A 25,195-nucleotide genomic window follows, 5' to 3' on the forward strand; every position below is an offset into this window, starting at 1 on the left:
CTATGTACACTAGAGAATTTCTATTCAGGCACCTAAATTCAGCACGCCGCATGCACTCCGAAAGAGGAAGGCCGCCCGTTAATTTAGCTCTCCTCTCTCATGCCTTTTTGCAGGAAAACATGTTTTCCAACCTATCTCGAAAGCTTAACATGGACTGTATATCAAAAGACTCTGAGCTACACCGTGCGAGACAGTTTAGTAGGCCGGGCAAAGGAGACCGCGACACATGCCTTACCTAATGGCAAAGGACCCCAGCACAAGATTAACAGCACCTAAGCAGCCGAAACGCGTATGACCTGTGAGCCTCTGCGTACTCTTGAACTGACACATGGTCCTTTCAAGATCTGGACCATGCTCAGCATCAATGCTCATGATCATCGGCATCCATGAGGAGACTGCCACATTAGAAGAGAGCGCGCAACGAACGCCTGCTTGAATCATTCACATCCGAACCATGACATCAAGCCGACGCCAATCGGAAGACTACAGCCTTATCGGTAGAGGAGACATCAGGTACGAATTGGACAAGGACTACTGGGCCCGTGAAGTGGGAACCCCGGCTCCGTATGATCCAGTTCCCTACGTTCCTACTCGGAAGAGTTCATCTGTCGGACAGGAAGAACCGGAGAAGCCGACCTTAACGACAGGCGCGGTCACTGGAATCATAGCTACCATGTTGACGTGCTGTGCGATCGCCGGATTCATAGCGGCCATTTTCTATGGTATGGGAGGGAATAGTGAACAGGAGACAGAAGTGCCGGGAATTCCACCGGCACCGTCATCACCTAATTCTGGCACCGGTGAGATTATTTTCACAACATTTCAGAATACGTCGATTGGAGCTTTGACTTAGGAAAATGCCTGGGAAATAGAGAACTCGCCGCTTGGCAAAGTATTCACAAAGAAAAATTCCTGATGGCGGTAGCGTGTCTCAAACTAGCACTTATTCGATCCTCCTGTGCTCTGTTTTGACCAACTTTGAATTTCATTAGCATCTCATTGATTCTGAGCGTTCGAAGCTTACGTGTTTGTGTCGTCCATGTTTGTAGCCTGCCTCGGCTAAATCGCGTTGTTTTCGTCGTATAAAGATGATGTCACCCTACCTCGTGTTGCCTACCTAATGCGAAGAGCGTGATTGGTGGTCCTTCTACTTGAGGCATTCTATCTCTGGCGGAAGTCCTGCTGTCGTGGTGTAACGATAGCATCCCTGGCCGGAAACCAGGAGGGTCAATGTTCAAATCCTGGCGTCAGCACCTCTTTCCTGAGGTGTTTTATTGCAAAATTTCGTGTTTGGTGTTGTTCGAGTTTAGCCGGCAAATCGCATCGTTTTGGTAATCTGTAGTGAATGACGGTGAACTCGCCGAGCTGGAACGTACCACAACCAGCTCCCCCGACAATATCCCTCCTGTCGATGATGAACCTCCTGAGGTCTTTCCTACCGCCGAACGTCCCAGAACCACAAGTACACTTAACGAGCCAACTACACCTGTCCCAACGTCATCAGGATCAGCTTTCCCGACGTCATCAGCACCACCTATCCCCACAACACCGACTACACCGGATCTACCAACGTCCACAACGCCTGCTCCAGCAAGTAAGTCTCTACCATCCATACACAACGTCATATAGTGAGTAATTAATCGGAAGGGTGTGTACACGTTCTGAGAAAGCACCGCAGTATGTACACCCCTTGCAACACTTGATCACCAATCGAAATGACGTAGGAGCAGTGTTCTTAAAGGAGCTCTGGAAGCCATCTCAAAAATTTTCCGTTCCGAACGCGTTGTGGAAGCAGGTAACTTAACTTGATGATTAACACGAAAATTTTCTCTGTGCGCGATGTTTTTCGTAGAAAAAAAGACGCTTGAACATCGCCGCGCGTGTTCCCACTCGACTCGCTCCTCCGGGTCAAACGAGGAGGAGAAAGAAAAAAACGTCATTGGTGACGTAATAAAAGTTGAAAGCGGCGACCGCGCTTCTATCCGGGTCAGTGCTGACTGTTTTTCTTTTCTTTCTTTCCGTTTTCTTTCACCCTGCTTTCTCTCTGTCACGGGATGAATAAGGGAGGACCTCGATATTCATGGTCGTGAAACCCCCGTTCTTGAAATTCATGTTCTGGAAACAAGGAAAAGGGGAAATGCTGCTTCGTAAGATGTTATGCCGCAATTAAGAACATAACATCACTATTTAACCACTCAAATTCAGGAATTTTCTATATGTGTTCAAGTCGCCTTAGCGAACGAAAGGCACATTTAGAAGCCATTTGGCTTAGCAGGGCGGCATGTTGGTTGGTTAGTTGTGTGCTTGCAATATTATGGGTGGGTTAGTCACAGTTTGCCGTTGGCAGTTTGCCGCGCGCAACATGTGCATTTTATAGTCAGCTAAAATTTACGCTAGTCACGTGTTGTTTCAGTGCACGCTGATATATGTCGTCGGACGCAAACTTAACCGGCGTTGTCTGTCACTATATGGTGGATAAAACTGATGCACTATATGGTGACAAAACAAATGGCGCCGAGCACGGATGAACTCAAACTTGCGTGTCTGCGTCGTCCACATTTGTAGTCTGCATCGGCCAATTCTCATTTAGCTCGATGGTTGGTAAGTTGACCATAAATTGTGGTGGTCTTATGACACTGCTTGGCTATGTTGGTGTGTAACTCAGGCAATGAATGTTCAACTCCTGATGCCACGATGTGCCGGCGACGGCATATTGCGATAGATTTTAACTGGATTGTATCTGACAACGTATGGGCAAGAACACTCCTCCAGCTGAATAAGGAATTAACTGAATGGCTAACAAAGTTGGTAGTCAAAGTGACGGGCACTAGTGATCATAGCGAATTAGTGATATAGCGTATATTGATATAATGACATAGCGGACGGAATTAGTGGTCATAGTCATGCAGCGATCATTTCGAGGCGTGAAGTGAAGCAGCGCTTAGCGCCGCACTGTGTTTATACGTATTGCCACCAACAACACAACAAGAAACAGTCACCACGATAACGAACAGCATACAAAACACAGACACGGACAGAACAGCGTTCAACCGGCACCTGAAGTTTATTTTCATAATCCACCTACTCCGGAAGGTCGCTTTAGGGAAAGCAAGGTCAAGCGGGGAGAGGTTGACCGATTTTTGGTTGACTTCGCTCGGGGAGTTCAATGAGGAGGCCTCTACAATCTCACGGTCTAACCTTGAACTGTGTCTGTAGACCAGTCTTCGTTTACTGTATCTGATAAACCAAAGAAAAAGCAAAAGAAACCTCTTCCACCGTTGCAGCGGGGTTCCGAGTGAAAAATAGCAGACGACGTTCTTCGAAACCAATCAGGGGATCCACCTTCCTGACGTCAAAATGACGCAAGCGGCTCGACGGCTCGTTCCGGGTATTGCCACCGTTGCGCACGGTCGCGATTTTCAAAATCGAATTCTGCGATATTTATGCACCTGTTGATAGTATTACTTCGCATGGTGCATTTTAATATGCTTATTAACCACTTGGTTCAAAAAAATGCTAGTGATTAAAGTGCTTTCCTGGCTCCTTTAAAGGTCAGCGCCGGGGAAACCTTCACTTTTTGAAACCGTAACGATATCCTGGAATCCCGTATCGAACTGTGTCTGAAACCATCCTTCACTTCCAGAAAATTGCCCCGTGTTTTGAATAATCGCAAATTCACCATCCCGAAAACACACATGGGGTCCACCATTTTTATGACGGAATTGGTTTATTGCGGTCTACACCGCTTACGTAAGTGGTATCAGAGTTCTTCAAGACATCCTTCCCTCTCTACGCAGCACATGGAAATGTAGACAAGCGATGGTGGCAGCGACCGTCTGCTTGATCGATGTAGACTTCTTAAATGCTAAAACACGTTGTTAATACCACCTGTGCGCCTTCGTGCAATTATGCGCTCGCGTTGCCGGCCTGCAGCTAACTGGCGAAGAGCGTCATGAATGTCACGTATATAATCAACCGAGATGTCTTACGCTTACATACGAATAATATTTTTGTTTGAATTGTAGTTATATGCGATAAAGTAAGTCAGTTGCTTACTTCATTGCGAGACTTCACTCTCGGGACATGAGTGTTGTGCATGGGCCACAATTTTTTTCAAGGAAAGGGGTTCATAAGATACAACTACAAAGGGTCGTCGACATAACGGCGAATGAGAGTGAAGCATTTACATGAGGAGGAAAAGTATGATAACGACTGGTCTAAGGTGGAAAGATATATCTCGCTGAGCTTAGGCACAACTGATGACCCTATACAAATGCGTTTTGTTGTCCTTGAAAGTTAACAACTGCTGAAGAAAGGTAAAGTGTAACAAGATCTAGGAAAGTGGAGATGGCAACGCCTGCGTTTGTCTAGAAGGAAAAGGAAAGTCTGATTGAAGTGTTTTCGTGAGGGTCTTGGGATAAGGAAAAGTAAAGCTCTTTTATGTCCAGGGATATAAGGGAGATATTTTTTGAGTGATAGGTTTTAATTTCAGCTAAGAGCACTTCGGGGTTTGACAAGCTAATAGAGTGGGGCAGATATACGCATTTCAAATAATTTTCTATGCAAGCGGAAATGATTTTTCGCCACGTGTTGTTTTCAGTGATTATTACACGGTGTGGATGGTCAGGCGTAATGTAAAACCCCGAGACAAGGGAACACGAAGGGACAGACACAAATTTGGTAGGAAAAGTATCGAAATAAGCTTTTGAAATCCTGTTAATGGTAGAGCTGCGGAAGTTGTGTGAACGGATCAAACTAAGCACTTTTCGTTTTGCAAGCTTTAAACCTCTTTCAAAGGGACTCATCACAGAGGAAATGGGGGCGTTAGCTTTTTCATTGCAGGTACATACGGGGAGAACCTTAAACTGAAATGATTTGTCAGTTTCAAGGAGGAAAGTATAGGTAGCGGCTAGCTGACGGTGAATTCTTAATGCTGAATTTAATGAAAGAGCGCGTCAACCTCCACAAAAACTACCCCGATTTCTGCAGTAAAAGCTTCGGATTGCAGTTTAAAAACTCTCGACATACCCTGCGTCTTTTTTATTGCTAGTTGTGTGAAAGCAGTAAACGTGTTCGATATTTTTCTAAATATAAGCATTTCAGCATCAGGTAATAAAGTAAATTGAAGACCTGCAACAAATAATGATTATACATAATAGCGAAGGCCAGACGCCAGGGCATGCAAATGTCCCGTGTCCTGCTTCCCCCGTTGTGCTTGTATAGGTTTCCGCTCGTGGTTGAACCGAGTGCAACACTCCGGGACACCGCCTCTGAAACCCGGCTTGACCTGATAGCAGAGGACTAACTAGGACAAGGAAGCTAACTTTACAGGGTGGTGCGTGAGTACGTGAGGAGGAACAGATTTGGGAAGGTAGAGGAGGACTGTCTGAGACGTACAATTCCCTTTTGGCGCCCCCACCTGATAACAACACCGCTAACACGCCCGGGAGCTTTTGCGTAAGATAAGACGTGATGTATGGCTGTGGGAACGAGCATGAGCATTTCTAACTTAAAGTCCCATGTCAGATTTTGCCATCCGCAGGTAGGAAAATTTGATTGGCTGAAGTGTGGGAAAGGAAAATCAGTTACGAAACCAAAATAACATGAAAATAAGCTTTTTTCTGGGGGTTCATATTGAAATGCGTTCGGTGGTGTGTTATCGCATCTCTGAATGACAATGCACGTCTGCCGCCCCCCGCCTGGAAAGGAAACATTTCCGTGACGTGATCCAGCGGGTGAAAATATTTCTACCGAGGTGACATTCGTCGTATCTTACGGATCTTATTGCATTCATTTTTTTATCGTATGTTAGGACCGCGAAGTAACTGCGGCTATGAGCGGCGTACAGACGTCGACAGATACCTGCTGTATTCAATAGTATAGTTACGCGTGGGAAATGTAAGGTGCTCCAAAAATAAATTGCATAGCAATCAGCGAGTTTAGATCAGCCTGAAACGAAACAACAATAACGCTGTTTGATGTTGCGAGCCGTTCCTTCAATCCCACCCTATAGCTTTCAACTTGATCTCCAATGTTTATTGTAGACTTCCAATACCCAGTTGTATGGATCCGTGGTATAAAGACTGGCATGGGATTGAATATAGCCTGTATAGGGCAGTAGAAACTGGAACAGGGTAGAATATCGCCGGTGGCGATTAGACACCTCAACATCAAAAATAAAGTTGTTCATTTGCAGGTTCGGAGATAACGCTAAACAAGTGCTACGCACTTTCGAGTACATCATTTATTTCTCGCTTAAGATGAAGCGATGCTTAGATCAGGATAATCAGGGATCTCACACACGCGGGCAGCATGTGCGTGGCTTGCAGTCAGCTATTCTGTGTCCCGAGGGCTCTTGACCACTAAATACCACACTAATGACGACCAAAGTCGTCAAACCCATCACAAGCACGAGAAAACGATCTGCGACTTTCGTTGTAACAAGGACCTGTTTTATAACTCATTCTTTCCTCGTACAGTACGAGAGTGGAATGAGTCACCAGCGAGCATAACTAGAATTAAAGGGACGGTCTCGTACACCCTGGCCCATCCACAAAGCGTACCATTCGATTCCTCATTGCTGAAAACGTAATACTGTGAATTCGCTCGTCCAGAATCGTCACGGTTATTAAATAAACGAATTAAGTTGATAAGAACAGCGCCAGCACATTGCGATTTCTGTTGGCAACAGCGATATCCGCTACGATGGCAGACCGCTTATTGGATGAACAAATCGTCTGCTCTTGCGCCTTTTTGCAGCGGTGAGAGCAGACGACTTCCAAAAGTTGACTTCCAAAAGGTGCTCGAGGATCACGGCGACGGCAATAAATTTGCTGCATGTGGTCTGGTCAAACGAAAGACGCATATTGTAAAATGTGGCCGAACAACAATGTCAATACGTCTCGCATCTTCATTTCGAGCGGGAGTTTACGTGGATGACTCCACCTAATAAAGGCAGTTGACTCTTATTTACTAACTTGTCTCGTATCGTTCGGTATTTTGAGCACTTCTAGTTCGTCTTACCTGCGAAAAGAATATTCCGTATGGAAGTGGTGGAAACGTAACCCGGGTGTATAACAACTCTTTTGTCGACGACAATGTGACGAAAGTGGATATAGAAAAGTACCTGTTGGGAGTCACATACTCGAAGCATCTTCAACAAAAGGTCTGATTGTCACACGCGTGCGTGTACTCCGCACGTTTCGTTCACGATGCATATGAGGTAAGAGACGTTCTGCGAGCACGATATGTATGGGACGGCGCCGGACGCAGCTCAAACTAAAAGGTATCGACCGTCACGGAGTCAACTGTTAGCGGCAACGGTGTCCAAAGAACTGGATACGCGCAGTATTGAAATGTAGGTATTACTTTGTTGATAATAGCCAAAAGTGATGTGTACAGAAATTGTCGGCACCGCACGAAACGGCAGTCCCGCGTACCTCGGTAGTATTGCGAGAAGGAAGTGCTTGATCCAGCAGGCTACATCAGTTTGTTTTGCATATAGCCTTTCTAAGGTATTATTCCTACCGGAGCAGTATATCGCCAAACTATGCTCAATAATGTTGTCTTGTACCCCTTCAGTAGCTGACAACAAACTGATGAGAGTGGCACTCCTTCCTGTGCCAGAATCAACACCTATTAATGGGTACACAAATATAACAACTCAAATTCGCAGGCTTCACAGCTCTATTTAATTTTTCCCTGCACATTGCTGATGTGAGAAAAGTATTGCATCATATAAATATGTAAGTTATATCCACAAATCAGTGTTGTGATTACATGATGTTCAAACAGCAAAAAACAAGACAACCTTGTTGACAGGAGATGACGACAAGTTGCTCAGAGCTTGCTGCTTGAACATCATTATGACTACCCGATACCAACAACCCAATTTTAACACAATTGGTCAGTGCTGTGGACGTACATTACAATAAGGGACAATAAAAGATGACTACATAAACAGTCAACTTCCGCAACCTTTATATTCAACGTGCTGGACATGTTAGTCTGCAACCCCTGATATCGACTCAAAATGTGAGCTAGTATGGGCTCATGAACACACTGGAGTAACATGAGCAAAAATAAGACTGACGACATGTCGACATGTTGCAAACCGCTGTTCCATCTTGCACATTTGTCATGCACATCTAGGTATTTTTGATATTTTTTAAACATTTCCACATCTTTCATATTCAACATGCTGGACATGTTAGTTTGCAACCCCTGATATCGAATCAAAATGTGAGCCAGTATGGGCTCATGAACACACCGGTGTAGCATGAGCAAAAATAAGACTGACGACAAGTCGACAAGTTGCAAACCGCTGTTCCATCTTACAAATTTGTCGTGCACGTCTAGTATTTTTGATATTTTTGATATTTTTAAACATTTCCACATCTTTCATATTCAACATGCTGAACATGTTAGTGTGCAACCCCTGATATCGAATCAAAATCTGAGACAGTATATGGGCTCATGAACACACCGGTGTAACATGAGCAACAATAAACCAGACGACATGTAAACATGTTGCAAACCGCTGTTCCATCTTACAAATTTGTCGTGCACGTCTAGTATTTTTGATATTTTTGATATTTTTAAACATTTCCACATCTTTCATATTCAACATGCTGAACATGTTAGTGTGCAAACCCCTGATATCGAATCAAAATCTGAGACAGTATATGGGCTCATGAACACACCGGTGTAACATGAGCAACAATAAACCAGACGACATGTAAACATGTTGCAAACCGCTGTTCCATCTTACAAATTTGTCGTGCACGTCTAGGTATTTTTCATATTTTTTAAACATTTACACATGTTTCATATTCAACGTGCTGGACATGTTAGTTTGCAACCCCTGATATCGAATCGAAATGTGAGCCAGTATGGGCTCAATTAACACACCGGTGTAACATGAGCAACAATAAGACTGACGACAGGTCGACAATTTGCAAACCGCTGTTCCATCTTGCAAATTTGTCATGGACGTCTAGGTATTTTTGATATTTTTGAAAGTTTTTAAACATTTCCAAATCTTTTATATTCAACATGCTGGACATCTTAGTGTGCAACCCCTGACACAATCAAAATCTGAGCCAGTATGGGCTCATGAACACACTGCCATAACATTAGCAAAAATAAGGCTGTTCCATCTTGCACATTCGTAATGCACGTCTAGGTATTTTTGATATGAAATATTATAATCATCAATGATGATAAGGGCTTATTCGATGCAGAAGCATGGTCTTTGATGCAGATATGTTGGATGGTCCTGAAAAGGGCTTTTTTTTTTCATAGGCCAGGGGTAATTGAAGACGTTCACGTAGATCAGCTTATCCTTGATTTTGTCATTTGCTCCAGGTGTAATGACATGAATGGAAAGCCTTCACTTATCACGTTGACAACCTCCTGCCGCTTGCGGGAATGGATAGAGAGAGCAGCTTTCTTCAGCAGTCTATCCAAGTTCTGATACATATGACGAAATGCCCAAGTCTGAAATTTTGCATAACGTACCATGAAACACACATTTTTATATGCAAATAAAAAGCTGCGCAACAAAAACAAACCTTACAACACCTTTCAGGAGAATACAACACCATGTCTACGTGACGGATCGAAACAGGTTCCGGATTGTGCGCACAACACATGCTGGTATTGGCGAGCAGTGGCTACACACACACCTGCAATGTTTGTACAATTTAGAATGGTGTCACGATCACCCGTCAATCGATTCCGGATCATCCACTACTTTCACTGGCTAACCACGTTGTTGTGGCAAAGGGTCAGTAGCTAAAGGTTCATCGACGTCCCCGGTTCTTCAATCGATCGGCGCCGATCAGCTCATCTTCACCGCTTAGTGACAGGGACCCGTCACTATCGCTAAATTTGCTATCAGACATTACGACGTCGCGCGTGACAACTTCCAAGCGCAAAGCGCATACACCTCCGACTGTATTGTGCATTGCGCTTCGGTCGCCCAATGGGCGACCTGCCACCATAAATACCATAACCACGTCACATGTGACGTTGCATGAGAGGGAGTTGAATCCAGCTGCGACTTCCGTCGTCTGCTGTCACGGCATATTCCTTCAAATTTCTCGAAAACCACTTCGTTGTTCTGGTTGAAACTTCGCGACTGTTTCTGTAGCACTCTTGAATATAATTTCAGCTAAGTTTCGGAATCGCTCGATCTGTACGAGACCGTCCCTTTAACAAGCTGTCCCTGTTCACGACGAGTTTAGAAAAAATTCTTAAGAAGTGTTAATGGCTTTGCTAACAACCGTTAATGACTGTGACCAAGTGTTTTATTTGTTCCACTGTATTTAGTGTGCACGTTTTAGAGTTTACAAAAATTTCCCATGAAGTGTTAATGGCTCTGCTAATAACTGTTAATGACTGTGACCAAGTGTTTTATTTGTTCCACTGTATTTAGTGTGCACGTTTCTGCCCAGGTCAATGGTAGACCGGATATATATATTTCAAATAATATAAAAACAAATAAAATTGAATATAGCTGCCCCTACCCCCCACACAATAATGAAGAATTCGGAATGAAAACAGGTTTTCAGGCATTGTTTTCACCCTTGCTCGATGTAGTGCTGCTCCTGTCGACGTTAGGGTACATTTATGCTGCAGCATCGCTGCTGGCACATGGCACATCGCTGTTTGGCGATGACGAAACAAACACATGTATCTCTGTGGGCGCGTTCATGCTGCAGCATCGCTGCTTGCCAAAGATGCACGCCATGATCATCGCCACAACAATGCTGCCAAACATGTTTGAACATGCCCGGGGACTACCTGACTTCTGGCGATGACAGGTCAAACACAGAGCTTTCTGTTGGTGCATTTACCCTGCAGCCTGGCTGCTCGCTTATCCTCGCCGCTGCTTGCCGCTCTGCTCGCTGCACCTAGGAATGTAAACATGTTTGTCTTCCTGGTATCATTGATGACTGGCGTCTTGAAATCCAACCTGCGATTGGTTGTGATGAAGTCGGTTTCCTCCTTCCCACTTTTCCTCGTTTCCATCCTTCCACAGTGAACGCTGCTAGGCGACTGATATAGCGAAAGCGAGCAGCATCTTGAGCAATCTGCAGGGTAAACGCACCCTAGCGGTTATGCGAGCAGCGCTTGTATGCGCATGTGCTTGAAGCTGCAGCGAGCAGCGAGCAGCGATGCTGCAGCATAAATGTACCCTTAGGAAGTAAATTCACATTCGAGCAGTTCTTGTGACTCATGAACCTCAACAAGTAGTTATAGCTATCTGGTCTGAACGTGCATTTTGATAAACTACACTGTAAGTAATATGATAATTAAGAAGTAATAGTGGAGACAGGTGCACAGAATGGCATCAGCTTAATTATTACACTTAGTTTATGGGCTTGCAGCATAGCAGCAGGCTCTCCGGATATCATGCGCGAAAAACTATACGAAGCACAGAGAGGCGCAGAGAAAAAAAAAAAAAAAGATAGAGATGGAGTAGTTATGTACGAGGGTCATTGTGTGAAACTTTTAATTATTTCTCTTTCCCTGATTTTTTTTCTTTTTCACGCTCAAAATGCAAGCAAAATCAACAATATAGTATGTAAACCGACAATTTCAGTGCTCCTGAACGTTGGGATAATCGTTCATGAAGAACTATGTACGAAGAACTTGAAACGCCTTTCAAACTTTCAGTGTCTCATTTGGAAAAGAAGCTCATTTGTTTCTGTTGGTGTGTCAAGTGAAGTTTTTCATTGATGAATTGTATATGCGAATGCCAAATAACTATAGCGCTCAGCTGTTCACGCTAAGGTACTTTGCTATAATTGCAGTCCTTTCCAGGGGTTTCATTACCCCCACCCTCAGGGAGGTGTACATTCCCCCTAAATTTTTCCAACCACCCCCTGTAATGAGATTTCCGGATACACCCAAAGATATGTATCCATAAAGATATACCTACTATGGCTCTCTCCACTCGGAATCACGCAGACATCTTATCACGCCGGGTACCGCATCTTGGCTTCTATGCGCATTCCTGATAGTGTCAGCCGCAACAAGAATGACAAAGAAGAAATTGTCGTTGCTCTTCGGTGCTGATACGAGTTGCGCAACGGACTAAAAGGTGATACCTGCCGTTTGAATTCAGCATGAGAGAGCCCCGACGATATGGCAAGGGAAAAAACTTGCCAAGATACGGGGCACAAAAGTGAACTTGCACGGCAAATCGCCGGCAGTCCGAACATTTACACGGCAGCAGACACCTACGAGCACTGGTGCTAAAGTCTGAGGAAAAGACATCATAGGAGAAAATACATATCCGTTACGAAGCCGTTTGCATTTCACTATTCATGGTAATCAACCAATTTTTCGAAGTGCAATTTCGAACCAATTTTTCGAAGTGCTGCACGAAGTGCAGCATTGTGCAGCACGCATAGAGAAGTCTATGATTCGCTTACACGTCCACCTGCAAGAAATGACCCGCAGTCTCTTCCTGAAACATTGCATCACTTGCCAACTTCTTTGAGAAAAGTAACCTTTCTGCAGGGGCATCCAAGCAATACACCACAAAGAGTCACTGGTGTATTCTGCATAACGAAATCATTATCAACGACTTATACTAGGCCCTTGTACTGGGATGTTAACAGTGGTGACCGCAAAATCTGGAAAAGGCGCCGGCAGAGCCCTTTAAAACGTGCGAAACCTTTTATATGGAGGAGGAGGAGGAGGAGTGTCATTGGGAGGAACCCGAGAGGTCTGCCTGCCTGATTAGGCGGCATGTTTCTCGGGAAGGGAAAGGTGGTGGAGAGGAGGAGAGGGAAGGGTGAAGTGGAAGACCGAGCGGAATCCGCTCGGGGGGAGGATAGCTGCGTCCATGGGCCGACTTCAGGGGAACTGTGCCGGCATACGCCTATTACACATCTGAGGGAAACCCAGGAAAAACCCCAGACGGCACAGCCGGCCCGCGGATTCGAACCGCGGACCTCCCAGTCTCCAAGCGCACGCGTTACCGCTGCGCCACCGGACCTGGTACCTTTTATATCATGGTGCCAAAGGCATATTTGAGACGACTTATGCTATTGCCCTTCCCGCTGGTATTGTAACGGAGGCGACCGCAAAATCCGTAAAAGACCGCAGCAGAGCCCTTTAGAACGGGCGAAACCTCTTTAATCATGGTACACAAAACGCATATTCATGACGGCTTGTCCTATGCCTTTCTATACGGGGATTGCGCAAGAGGGGACCGCAAAATTCGCATTCGGCGGCAGCAAGGCCTTTTAAAACGGGCGACACTCCCTGCATCATGGAGCGAAAGAAAGAAAGTTATCAGTGGCTTGTGCAATGCTATCCTGCTGGAGTTATAACACAAGCGATCGCGAAATTCGGAAAACGTGGCAGCGGAGCCCTCTTAAACGCGCAAAACCCCTTGTGTCATGCTGCCAAAGACTTATTATCATAAACTTATACTATGCCATTCTACCGAGATCATAACACAGGCGATCGCAAATATCGGGAAAGGATGCCCCTTCAAAATGGGCGAGACCCCTTGTATCATGCCGCCAATGACATGTCATCAATGGCTTGTGCTATGCCCTTCTACTGGCTACCGCAAAATTCGGAAAATACGGCAGCAGAGCCCTTTAAAACGATCGATAACCCTTGTATCATAGTTCGCAACGGCTTATGCTATTGCCATTGTACTGGAAGCCCGTATTTCGTTCCCCTTGTTGCACACTGAGAGGTCGCGTTTGACAAAATCGCTTCCAGAACGGCACTCGAAATTGCCAATTGATCAATTTCATCAACTTCGGGACTTAATAGTATCATTTGATATGACAATAATAATAAAGCTGTCCTAAGCTGATTTTGTAATATGTATATGTGAAAGTAAGATCACGGGGTTTGAAGCCCGTACCTTGTTCCCCTGTTGCACCCTGAGAAGTCGCGTTTAACAAAATCGCCTCCAAAACGGCACTCGAAATGGCCAAATGGCCAATTTGATCAACCTTGAGGCTTAATATCATTTGATATGACAATAATATTAAAGATGTCCTAAGCTGATTTTGTAATATGTATATGTGAAAGTAAGATCACGGGGTTTGAAGCCCGTACCTTGTTCTCCTGTTGCACCCTGAGAGGTTGCGTTTGACAAAATCGCTTCCAAAACGGCACTCGAAATGGCCAAATGGCCAATTTCATCAACCTTGAGGCTTAACATCATTTGATATAAAAATAATATTAAAGATGTCCTAAGCTGATTCTGTAATATGTATATGTGAAAGTAAGATCACGTGGTTTGAAGCCCGTACATTGTTCCCCTGTTGCACCCTGAGAGGTCGCGTTTGACAAAATCGCTTCCAAGACGGCACTCGAAATGGCCAAATGGCCAATTTCATCAACCTTGAGGCTTAATATCATTTGATATAAAAATATTAAAGATGTCCTAAGCTGATTCTGTAATATGTATATGTGAAAGTAAGATCACGGGGTTTGAACCCCGTATCTTGTTCCCCTGTTGCACCCTGAGAGGTCGCGTTTGACAAAATCGCCTCCAAAACGGCACTCGAAATGGCCAAATGGCCAATTTCATCAACCTTGAGGCTTAGTATCATTTGATATAAAAATAATATTAAAGATGTCCTAAGCTGATTTTGTAATATGCATATGTGAAAGTAGGATCATGGGATTTGAACCCCGTACCTTGTTTCCCTGTTGCACCCTGAGAGGTCGCATTTGACAAAGACGCCTCCAATACGGCACTCGAAATTGCCAATTGGACGATTGCATTAACTTTGGGACTTAATATCATTTGATATAACAATAATATTAAAGATGTCCTAAGCTGATTTTGTAATATGTATATATGAAAGTAAGATCACGGGGTTTGAAGTCCGTACCTTGTTCCCCTGTTGCACCCTGAGAGGTCGCGTTTGACAAAATCGCTTCCAAAACGGCACTCGAAACGGCGCATTTCATAAAATTCGTGGTTTAAAGGGACGGTCTCGTACCCCCTGCCCCTTTCATAAAGTGTACCATTCGATTGCCCTTTGTTGAAAATGGAATACTGCTAATTTACCCGACAAAACACGCCACAGTTATTAAATAACCGAATTAAATTGATAAAGATTGCAGAGCTCGCCGCGATCTGTGTTGGCAACAATAAGAACGGCCACGTCGCCCTGCGGGTAAGTCCGTGATAGGATACAGAAATCGTCTGCTTTTGCGCGTGCTAGTGCATTGGCGTGAGCAGACGACTTTCAGAAGTTACTGGGCACCGCGGCAACTCTCGTACATTTTCTTTCAGTTCTCAGGTGAAAAACGCGCATTCTAAGTAGTGGCAAGCATGGTGATTCAGAACAACTATGTTAATCCTCAGAAACAAGTTAAAAGTCGCTGAACAGCCTCATCCACGATCACAAATCTGAAGTCGCTGGCCATCGGCGCGCGCGGTCGCATTACAGCTCCGACCAAAAATATATTACGCGCGCTTCCATTACACTCCCCGTTGTACACTGATCATGCTTCAAAATGAAGTGTCGCTGACGACGTACATGGAGAAGGAGAACGTGTTTATTTAAAAACCGCATTAAATACTCGCGGAAAGAAAACACGTGACTTAGCTTTCACGTATCCGATTGTGCGCCACATTATGGGAGACCCCACAGTCAATGCTCGGACTACATTTTCCGCTCGCGGAGGTATATGCCTGAGTGTCCCCATTTCGAGAGCAAAGGGGATTACTCAAACCAAGGTGCTTCTGCAAGTTACAACTACCATGACAACGACGACGCACCCGCGGGCCGACGTCATAGGTGACGTATGCATGAGAGAGGCGCAGCTTTCGTCGTCTGCTCTTACGGCACGTTTCGACAAATTCCTCGAAAACGACTTGGTTATTCCGAATGAAACTTTGATGGTTGTATGTGTACAGTACTCATGAAACTAGTTTTGGCTAAGTTTCGGAATCGCCCCGGCTGTACGAGACCGTCCCTTTAATCATTTGAAGGGCTTGTGGTTTTCGGCATTTATTTTCAACCCAATTCGGGGGCCATTTATATGGGGGACTATAAATGAAATTTTTTCGGCATCTATATTCCGCCCAAAAAATAAATGCCCGAATACGGGCATCTATTTATTTCGCATGAAGGAAAGCCTATTTTGCGCGCGAAGTAACAACGAACCGAAAAGAAGTGAATCGATTCATGGTTTCATTAACAATGTCTTTTATTGCTGTGCCAAACCAGCAAACAAGGAGACTACCTCTTGTTGTAATAGATGCAAGCGTACATCATCATGTTCGCATCTGTCATAGCGGCTCGCTCCTTGCGATTAATAACACGCAGTTTAGAGAACGCGTGCTCAACATTACCGCTAGAAACAGGAATAGCCAGTATGCTTAAGGCGCACTGCGATAACAAAGGCCATGTGCTGGAACGGGCCGTCCAAAACTGAATAGGAGATATATCCACCTGAGGGGCAGGGCATACAGCATATTCAAAAAACTCGCGCTTTATATCATCCATACGAGATTCATCTCGTAGAACAAATAAGAATACGTCCTCATACAGTGAAGTGCCTCGAACTGCCTTGAAGTGCCTCAGGAACGGAAACAAGGGTCACTCCAAGTCGTAACTGGAGGGGAGTAGATAGAGGAATACAAAGAACACAAAAATGAACAAGAAGGCTAGGGCAGGGGATCAGCGATCGGCCTTGAAACCATTTGGGAGCTCCGTACACTCATGTAACATGTGCCAAACACACATCCATGAAAAAGGCAAGCCACCAGGAAGAACATCCGTACGGACCTGGCGAAGTATGGCAGTGTCGAAGCGTTGCAACGTTGCGTTCCCGGTCTTCGGTATTTACCGAAAAGCACCGGTAAACGTTCGGCGGTAAATTTTTTACAAGTTCGCTGGAAATAATTATTCACCGATTGTCGTCGAAATGTCGACTTCAAATATCTTAATTTCATTTCGTGTCCCTTCGCTCTGAACTGCTTGGCAGCGGACAGTGGACATGAGGTCGTTCTTGGAAGAACCAGATATTTCGTGTTTGCTTCTCACAGGTTCTTAATGCTGCCGATAATCAGAATTCAGGCCAGTTACAAATAGATTTGCATAATGAGAAAAGGTTTGTTCGATCAGGAAGTACCCCAGCCTAGAGGCTAGAGACCATGTAGTGTACCAGTGCGGACCATTCGCCTAATCCACAAACACAGAAAACTAGGACACGGACCCACCGAAAGATTTGCCTTCCACAAGAAAGCTGCGATGCTAATTCCTTGTCAGTGAAAAAAGCGGTGTGCGATGTCACCTGCATCGCTAACATGTACCAGTTAACAGTTGGCATTGTAATCAAAGAAAGAAAAGAAAAGCCAACAAGAAAAAACACAAGAATATCAAGTGTTGGTTCACTGTATGCATGTGGGAAACTCCGGTCACGTTCCTCGCCGGTTTCCACCGGGTGTCTTCACGTTTCCAAATATTACCACTGAAACACACTGATTTCTGGTGTGTGAAATAGCCACCGATTTCTCCCCCCGAATCTCTGAAAACTTAAGCACCGGAAAGCAGGAACCCTAGGTAACTAATCAACAACGCGCTCACAACAGCTGAATTTTGCCAACCGGAAGCTAAGGGAATGGTCACAAATCACTTTTTTTTTCCCTTTGAATAAAACATAGGCTTTCTGCGTAGGCACTGCGCGAACATTGCCAGAAATTTTATATTTACCGCAATTTCGGCCAAACTTCTTGCTGAACAACACAAGGCAGAAATATGTGCTGCGCATCATTAAAAAGCGCCAAGATTACGCAGATGATAATGCATAAAAGCAGGTAAGCTGGTGGATAAACTCCATAAGATTAAGCTCTCGTTTGGTGTTTGTATCATTGCGCTGCTGCATATTTGTGGAATAAGGAGACAGAACTTGCGCAAAGCTGACGCGATAACGTTTGTGCGCCATTCATATACAACGTTGAGATGAAGGAAGATACGTACAAGGAAGATAGTGCAACCTCAGACCCTGTGACACGATCCATACGTGCTAGAAACGTCGAGGCGGTGGCCGTTACCGACGACAGGACAGAGCGCTTCAAAGTGTTGGAAAATACGTCGAAGCGAAACCAGGATTCTGGCTGCTCACTCTTGATTTTATATATCGCGAGCCGTTTCGTTTTGGAGCTTGGGACCAGCGGCGATGTTCATGCCACAGGTGGTATTACCCCATAAAATAATGTAGACGATCGGAGACAAAAAAAGGACAGTTCAGCCTGAATTTGATTGAGACCACCCTGATGTATGCGGCAGCGACAGATTGCACGTCGTATCCCCCCTTCCTGGTCACATTCATATTCCGGTAGAAGACTGAAGCCGATCGAACAGCACCGGGCATGTTTGCATTACACCATGCGACCGTTCCGAATTTGCTCTGGATCATTCGTTTGCCGAACGTCTCCTCGCGAAGGAGACGTTCTCAGCTTCTGACATTCGTGAGTATGGCACAGAAAGCCACATCGGACATCTCATTACTCTGATTGGTGAGAAGAAATCGGAAGACGGCCACAGAACCGCTCCCGTGAGTGGACTGGCAAGAGGTTTACAGATAAGAGCATTCATCAGTGGCAACTGTCTCGCATCTCCACAGAGGATGACATTCACTCTGTCGAAGGGATCGTCGGAATTGCAAATGTCTCCCATGTTTGAGAGCAACGTATTTGCGAAGAGGCGTATTTGCGAATGTTGGGGTACAACCGTACCTTGTGGTGTGTGATCTTGAGTGTCCTTGCGCACACACGCCGAAATTGAGGCGTTGTGTTCGCTTCATCTGTTATCTGTGCATCTTCCAGCTTGTCCGATATTCACTTTGCGTCGTGTGCGAGGAATTGTCCATGTCGCCTTGAGTAAAGTATCTCTGTCCCATTCGGCGACACTACTTTTCACAACTCGAAATACCCATTGTCTCTCTGAGTACACCGGGCATCCCTCCAAACTCGAGCGCGTCGATAACGCTATTATTCGCATCCTCACTACCTGCCACCTGCACAAACGGCTCCTGGATCGCACCACCTGCCCCTCTGTCCGTGTACGCACACACAAACTTGTATTGAACTGATATCAACTACTGTCTAGTCTCCATACTTAGGTGTAATAGCCTCGTGATGCTCATCGTAGAACTGGAGAAATCTGATGCAATGGGTCATACCCGTGCGGAAGGGCACAAACAAGGTAAACATTTCTCTGTTACGTTCTCAGAGGTTTGCTGCCATATCAGAATTGCTGTATCTCAAGATGCGGTCTTGTTTCCGTCCGCGATCTGAACAAGAGCCCCGAACCGCGGTGCACCAGGCGACGGAATCTGCAAGACACATGTGCTCCAGCTCCTTGGACCACTTGCTATAGTTCTGAAGTGCAATCGTACTCCACACATGCGTCACCTCTTCATTGAGGCCCTCCGCATCAATCTGTGGTGCGCGACGACAAAGTTATCGGCCATCGCGCGCGCACCATCTGGCGCTCATGCCAATAAATCATTCTCTCGCCTGCCATCAACCAATGTGGTTGTCTCCTACCTTTCCCCTTGACGCGACAACCCACAAATCTGCTGGTGTTTCTTATGGCTGTCCACGCTATCGCGCGCCCACTTAATCCGTACGATGACGACTTTGCGACTGGATTCTGACATGCACTGCCTCACAAGATGCCAGACGACTTCCTGTCATGACATCTCCCCATGAGTTCAGTAGAGTGGCGTGCTGGGCTAGTTGGAACCTAAGTCCAGCGCTCTCCGCCTACTCTAGTGCACGTGCCCTTCCGTTGGTTCTACTGAAGTACCTGTCTCCACAGAATTGAGCATAAAAGGCATCCGTCCCGATCGATTCCGAAACTACAGCGCCGTTGTACTCCTCGTGTGTCACCGACATCAACGCCGGAGATACCACGCAAAAAAAGTTTCTGTGCAATTTGATGTAATGCATGGCAAGAGTTGAGAGTATGCCGGAAGTCCCTTTCTGGAAATCGGTGAAAACGTCTCTCAGACAAGGCCAATCAGGGAGCGTACTGTGACGCGGACAAGTCCGTTCATGGAACGGCAGGAAGGTCATTGGCGTCCGGCGTCTGCATGTCGTGGAGATGTGATCGGCTTGTGGAATGTCATGTGGAATGTGGAACGACGGGCGTGTTCGTACGGCTAGGAATGTAGCACCGTGTTCCACGCGACATGGCCGCGTCAGAGCACTAGTTAGCGGAAGTCGGCGTATATACTGAGGAGTTTTCACTTAGAATATTGTGGTGCAAACGCGAATCAGACGAGCTCAGAGACAATCGCCTGCGGTGCGCTCCCATTCGGGTGCCTCGCTTACGTCATCATGATGTTACTATAGCTGGGGCTTCTTTAGCTGCAGAGGAGTGCAAATCTTTGAAACTCGCTTATTTAACATATAAAGTGTTTTCGGCAGACAAACTTGAACAAGACTGCGAAGCGGTGCCGAACATTACTGTATCGATCTCGTGCACACGTTTCCGGATGCGATGGTCACCTTAAAGGGACTCCGACCAGATGATGTGGGAGCTCTTTCGTACTTGCAGTCGATAAAGCACCCAACAAGCGAAAATGCGAAATGTACCCATGCGAAAATTTACGCATTAAAACCCCACGGTATCTCTAAACTCGAATTTTAAACATTCGGCTTCATCCGAGTGCAGCACGCCTAGCGTCAAACCGAGAAAATAAAACTTTTATATAGAATATCCATCCCGGCCCACCATCAAAATGACGTCAACATGAGGGCCACTGGCAACACCCACAATTGGCTCAAACGCGTCACGTTGTCACACAATACCCTGTCAATTCCCTTTATGAAATAGCATTTATATGTTAATGTGTTTTTGTTACAGAGTCTCAAAAAGAAAAATATATACCCTGCATTTAACAGATGCAGCAGGTTCTACGATTGCCTTTTCAATCTGCGTTCTGTTGTCTTGCCTTCCATATGGTTCCGTATCCGGACAGCTGTAATGGCTGCCACATGACAAGCTTGCGAACTTGTGTGATTCCCGGCTCATCCCGCCTTTTTCGGGTCATTGGGTTGGTATTGGAGTTGTTCGCCATATTCTGAACTTTCACCTATCATTGCGACGTACTGTTCTTGATCTGCTGTGAAGCAACGAACCGCAACGGTAGTCAGCGCCTCCGCGAAATTATGTCTGCTGCATATCAAAGGAGCATCGGGACCTGATGATGAACTGCAAATGCTGAAGTTTAATTCTTTGAACCTTAATCTAAAGAAACCAAGTTTGCTCTCGCGTGGTTCTGACGGAAAACCAGTTTCAACAAGGTTAGCACATTTATTTTTCAGTTCCAAGTCTACGCAGTCAAAACCATGCAAGTACATCCGATCATTCTCGTAGCAGTTCTGTAACACGTATGCTTTCTTACGTATCCCACAGAACCCTCCGCTTCATGAACCCAGTTATACGTTATGTGACCTTTCTGATGGCTTCTTACTAGGCCGCTCTGAAGCATTGAGATGACGGAAGGTCGTGGGGGCTGCACCTCTGCTTTCGAAAGATTCCACACTGTGCCTACTGGCTTTGTATCTAGTCTGGCAACTCCGACAGACCTGTACTGCCTTTTTCAAGGAAGTTTGAAATGCAAGCATGTGTTATATTGATTTCACATATCCCCCCACATATTGAGTGTGTATATCGCTGTACTTTTGAAACTATAGCATATCTAGCGTGCATTACTATTGAACACCTAGCGTGGAAAACTTGACACCAGCCACACAATGCCAACAATTGTTTCTGCCTTTTCTTCGACTGCTTATTTTTATTATATATATATATATATATATAGATAGATACTCATGGAACGATGCGACAGCACCAGAGGACACGTGTTTCGCCGTGTTTGGGGCTCGTCAGCCCTGGGTAGCTGCGCCAGTGGAGTGCAGCTGTAGCTTCCACAGTTTCGCCACGAAAACCACTGCCCCCCTTGACCACGTGATCATCAGTAACGAATCACGACAAAGTAGCCGGAAAACGGCGCCAAAAAGCGCGCGCTGGCTGATTGAACTGCGCATGTGCGCTGCGTGCCCTCTCCACACCCTCTCACTCGAATTATCTCCCCCCCCCCCCACGTTCCGAGCGCTTCGCCAGGCCATCTGCTAATATTATCGGGAAGCAGAAAACGAAAATCCAGAAGACGAAGGAATTCACATGTACAAATTTATTGACACGGTAAACATATAAACAAGAAGCAACATTTGAATGCAAGTAAACCTACACGATTATTACAGAATACTGCAGAATAAATAAAGAATAAATAGTGCCGAGCAACAGAAAGCGTGACTATCATATTATACAATCCTTAAGGGAACCTATTTGGTTTGGAGAAAGTAGATATTATTATACACATATATAGCACGTGATGAGTCGCAGAAGCCATCCGCTTCATCCCAGCACAACTGTCGAATTTTCTGGTGACAGGGGCACATGCTCACGGATCGCAGGGCCACGAACAGCTGTCGGTGTCTGAATGAAAAAAAAAAAAAAAAAGGAACCTGTTAACGATATGGTAAACCCGAGCACAGGCAACGTTACTTGGCTGAATACGCTATGTAAGACATGCTATCGTTACGCGCCTAATGTCGACTAATGACAAAATTCGAGGAGTCCTGCGTACGCGATGCACGCTGTTTTCCTTTTCATGCACACCAGTGTATTAAACATCAGACACATTCAAATAGCGGAACAAAACGCAACAAGTAACGCCACGCAGAATCATCAACCACATCATGACTGATAACCGGCAGAAAGTGATGTACCGTATTTTCACGCGTATTAGCCGCACCGCAGATAAGCCGCAGGACTCATTTTTAGATACATTTTGAAAATGTTTTTGCAGATAAGCCGCACTCGCAGATAAGCCGCGGGTAATACGACGCGACTGCTTTGTGCGCTAAACCAGTCATGCACATACAAAATCAATAGAGACGCTCAACGCTCGTCAGCGCCGTACTCCCTGCCAGCTGCCCTGTTCCCGTACTTGTCCGCGAAGTCGACGACTTTTAGTTTGAAGCCGCTGTCGTGGCTGTGCCTCAGCGTTGGAGCCATGCCTCACCTCTAACTGCCGTGCCCGTGTCCACGAATGCTGCTGCTCTGGTCAAATGAGAACTGACGCTTAGCTGACCACGTTTTATCCCGATGTCAGGTGTATTGAACCCTTCCTGTGGGTCTGCCGACAAAGGAGACCGTAGGGAAGGCCATAAACCCTGTCTACATTCCGGTGTCGGCATGATCTATAACAAAGGAGGTCAGTTCTAGTGTTCTACTAAGATCGGATTGTGCCCTTGTTGCGTGTTTTTCGTGGATTGACGGGTTAGTCCACTCGAATGTGGAGTGGACCTGCCCCTGTTCGGTATTGTTCGTGCACTCGCAGGGCGGCCCTGTTCCGAAAAACATGAGGCACTGTCGGCCCTTTCGTTTAACCCGGGGTATGGGGAAAGTACCAGGGAAAAATAGTCACCAGATAAGCCGCACCCACGGATAAGCCGCAGAGCGTCCGCGAAAAAAATAAATCGCGCATAAGCCGCGGCTAATACGCGTGAAAATACGGTAATACGGGACAAGGCGTACCTCCATGCACACAGTTCGGCGACAGTATTAAACGTCTGATCACTGACATGCATTTGTCTGCTTACCTTTCATTCAGGCGTTCGTCCATGGCTCGAACATTTTCGAAATCCACGAAACGAAATCACCGTCTGCTCACTCACATACGTAGACGCCAGCTACACAACGGTCAGACGGGTCGGCGCCTCGGAGAAACGAACGCGGGCGAATCCACCGGTTAAATGAGCCTCAGCCAATCATGATCGAGAAAGGTCACGTGGGGGACCGGAGCCAATGGAAAGTAAATAGCCGGAATTTGGCGGGAAATGCCAGCGGCGACACTATTGTTGCGGCGGCGAAACCCGCTTACTGTGCCTCCTCTGGCTGCGCATCGTTCGGGATTTGCAAACCAGGGGTCACTCAGCGAGCGATATACACCTGGGAGGGTGACTGAGCACTCCTCAATGCCACAGTGCAAGACAGTGAATTATAAAGAGGGGGGAAATCCATTAAAGAAATAAGTAAATAACGCTAGACGTGTTTGAAATTCAAACTTACAGATTAAGATGGCTTCTATGGCTGCACGTAGAGAAACATACACTCATGGAACGATGCGACAGCACCAGAGGACACGTGTTTCGCCGTGTTTGCAGCTCGTCGGCCCTGGGTAGCTGCGCATCGTTCGGAATTGGCAAACCAGGGGTCACTCAGCGAGGGATATACACCTCGGAGGGTGACTGAGCACTCCTCAATGCCACAGTGCAAGCCAGTGCATTATAAAGAGGGGGGAAAAGCCATTAAAAAATAAGTAAATGATGCTAGACGTGTTTGAAATTCAAACTTACAGATTAAAATGGCTTCTATGGCTGCACGTAATGATGCGCAGCTACCCAGGGCCGACGAGCCGCAAACACGGCAAAACACGTGTCCTCTGGAGCTGTCGCATCGTTCAATGAGTATCTGTTTCTCTACGTGCAGCCATAGTAGCCATTTTAATCTGTAAGTTTGAATTTCAAACACGTCTAGCATCATTTACTTATTTTTTTAATGGCTTTCCCCCCTCTTTATATATATATAGATATAGATATTATATATTATTATATATATTTATTATATTATTTTAGTATAATCGTCCTAGTTTCAATAGTCACAATTTTTCCATGGTTTTGGCGCACTGTAGCCTGAGTTGCTTATGTGCCATTAAAATTGAATCATCATCATCTTTAACTGCCATTATCCAATTGGAAGTGCCATGTTTCAGCTGGATACAATGATATGGCCAGATATATTTTTTGCTTTCGTTCTGGAGCTGCTCATTTCAGAAGAATAGTCACTGTGAAGTTTGTTTTCGGAAACATTAAGAGGACTAAAACCAAACACTTTCTTTCAGAGCATCCCTTATGCACCTGCATTTCAATTAAGATCTGTGATACAAGAATGACAGACCACTCAACAGCGATGAACATTTGAAGGTGGAAGTGCTGGAACGAAGATGCGTTAGTCTGTGTGAAATGTGCTTTGTATGTGTCTGAGTCGCGGGCATAGGTCACAAGCTAATTTGTCTTCAGAAGAGGTGTCAACTATGCTCCTTCTATCTA

The 25,195-nt window shown here is 45.5% G+C and overlaps 1 protein-coding gene across 1 annotated transcript in view; it reads left to right on the forward strand.

The window, feature by feature from the left end:
- The first annotated feature begins 420 nt into the window (after positions 1–420).
- The window catches only part of LOC135396016 (semaphorin-2A-like), a 297,361-nt gene continuing 272,586 nt past the window's right edge, over positions 421–25,195 (forward strand). The window contains exons 1-2 of the mRNA XM_064627083.1: positions 421–800; positions 1,343–1,594. Of these exons, the coding sequence (XP_064483153.1) occupies positions 455–800; positions 1,343–1,594 (598 nt within the window). The 5' untranslated portion in view covers positions 421–454. The remainder of the gene's footprint in view (positions 801–1,342; positions 1,595–25,195) is intronic.

This window comes from Ornithodoros turicata, chromosome 5 (genome assembly GCF_037126465.1).
Source record: "Ornithodoros turicata isolate Travis chromosome 5, ASM3712646v1, whole genome shotgun sequence".
NCBI lineage: Eukaryota > Metazoa > Arthropoda > Arachnida > Ixodida > Argasidae > Ornithodoros > Ornithodoros turicata.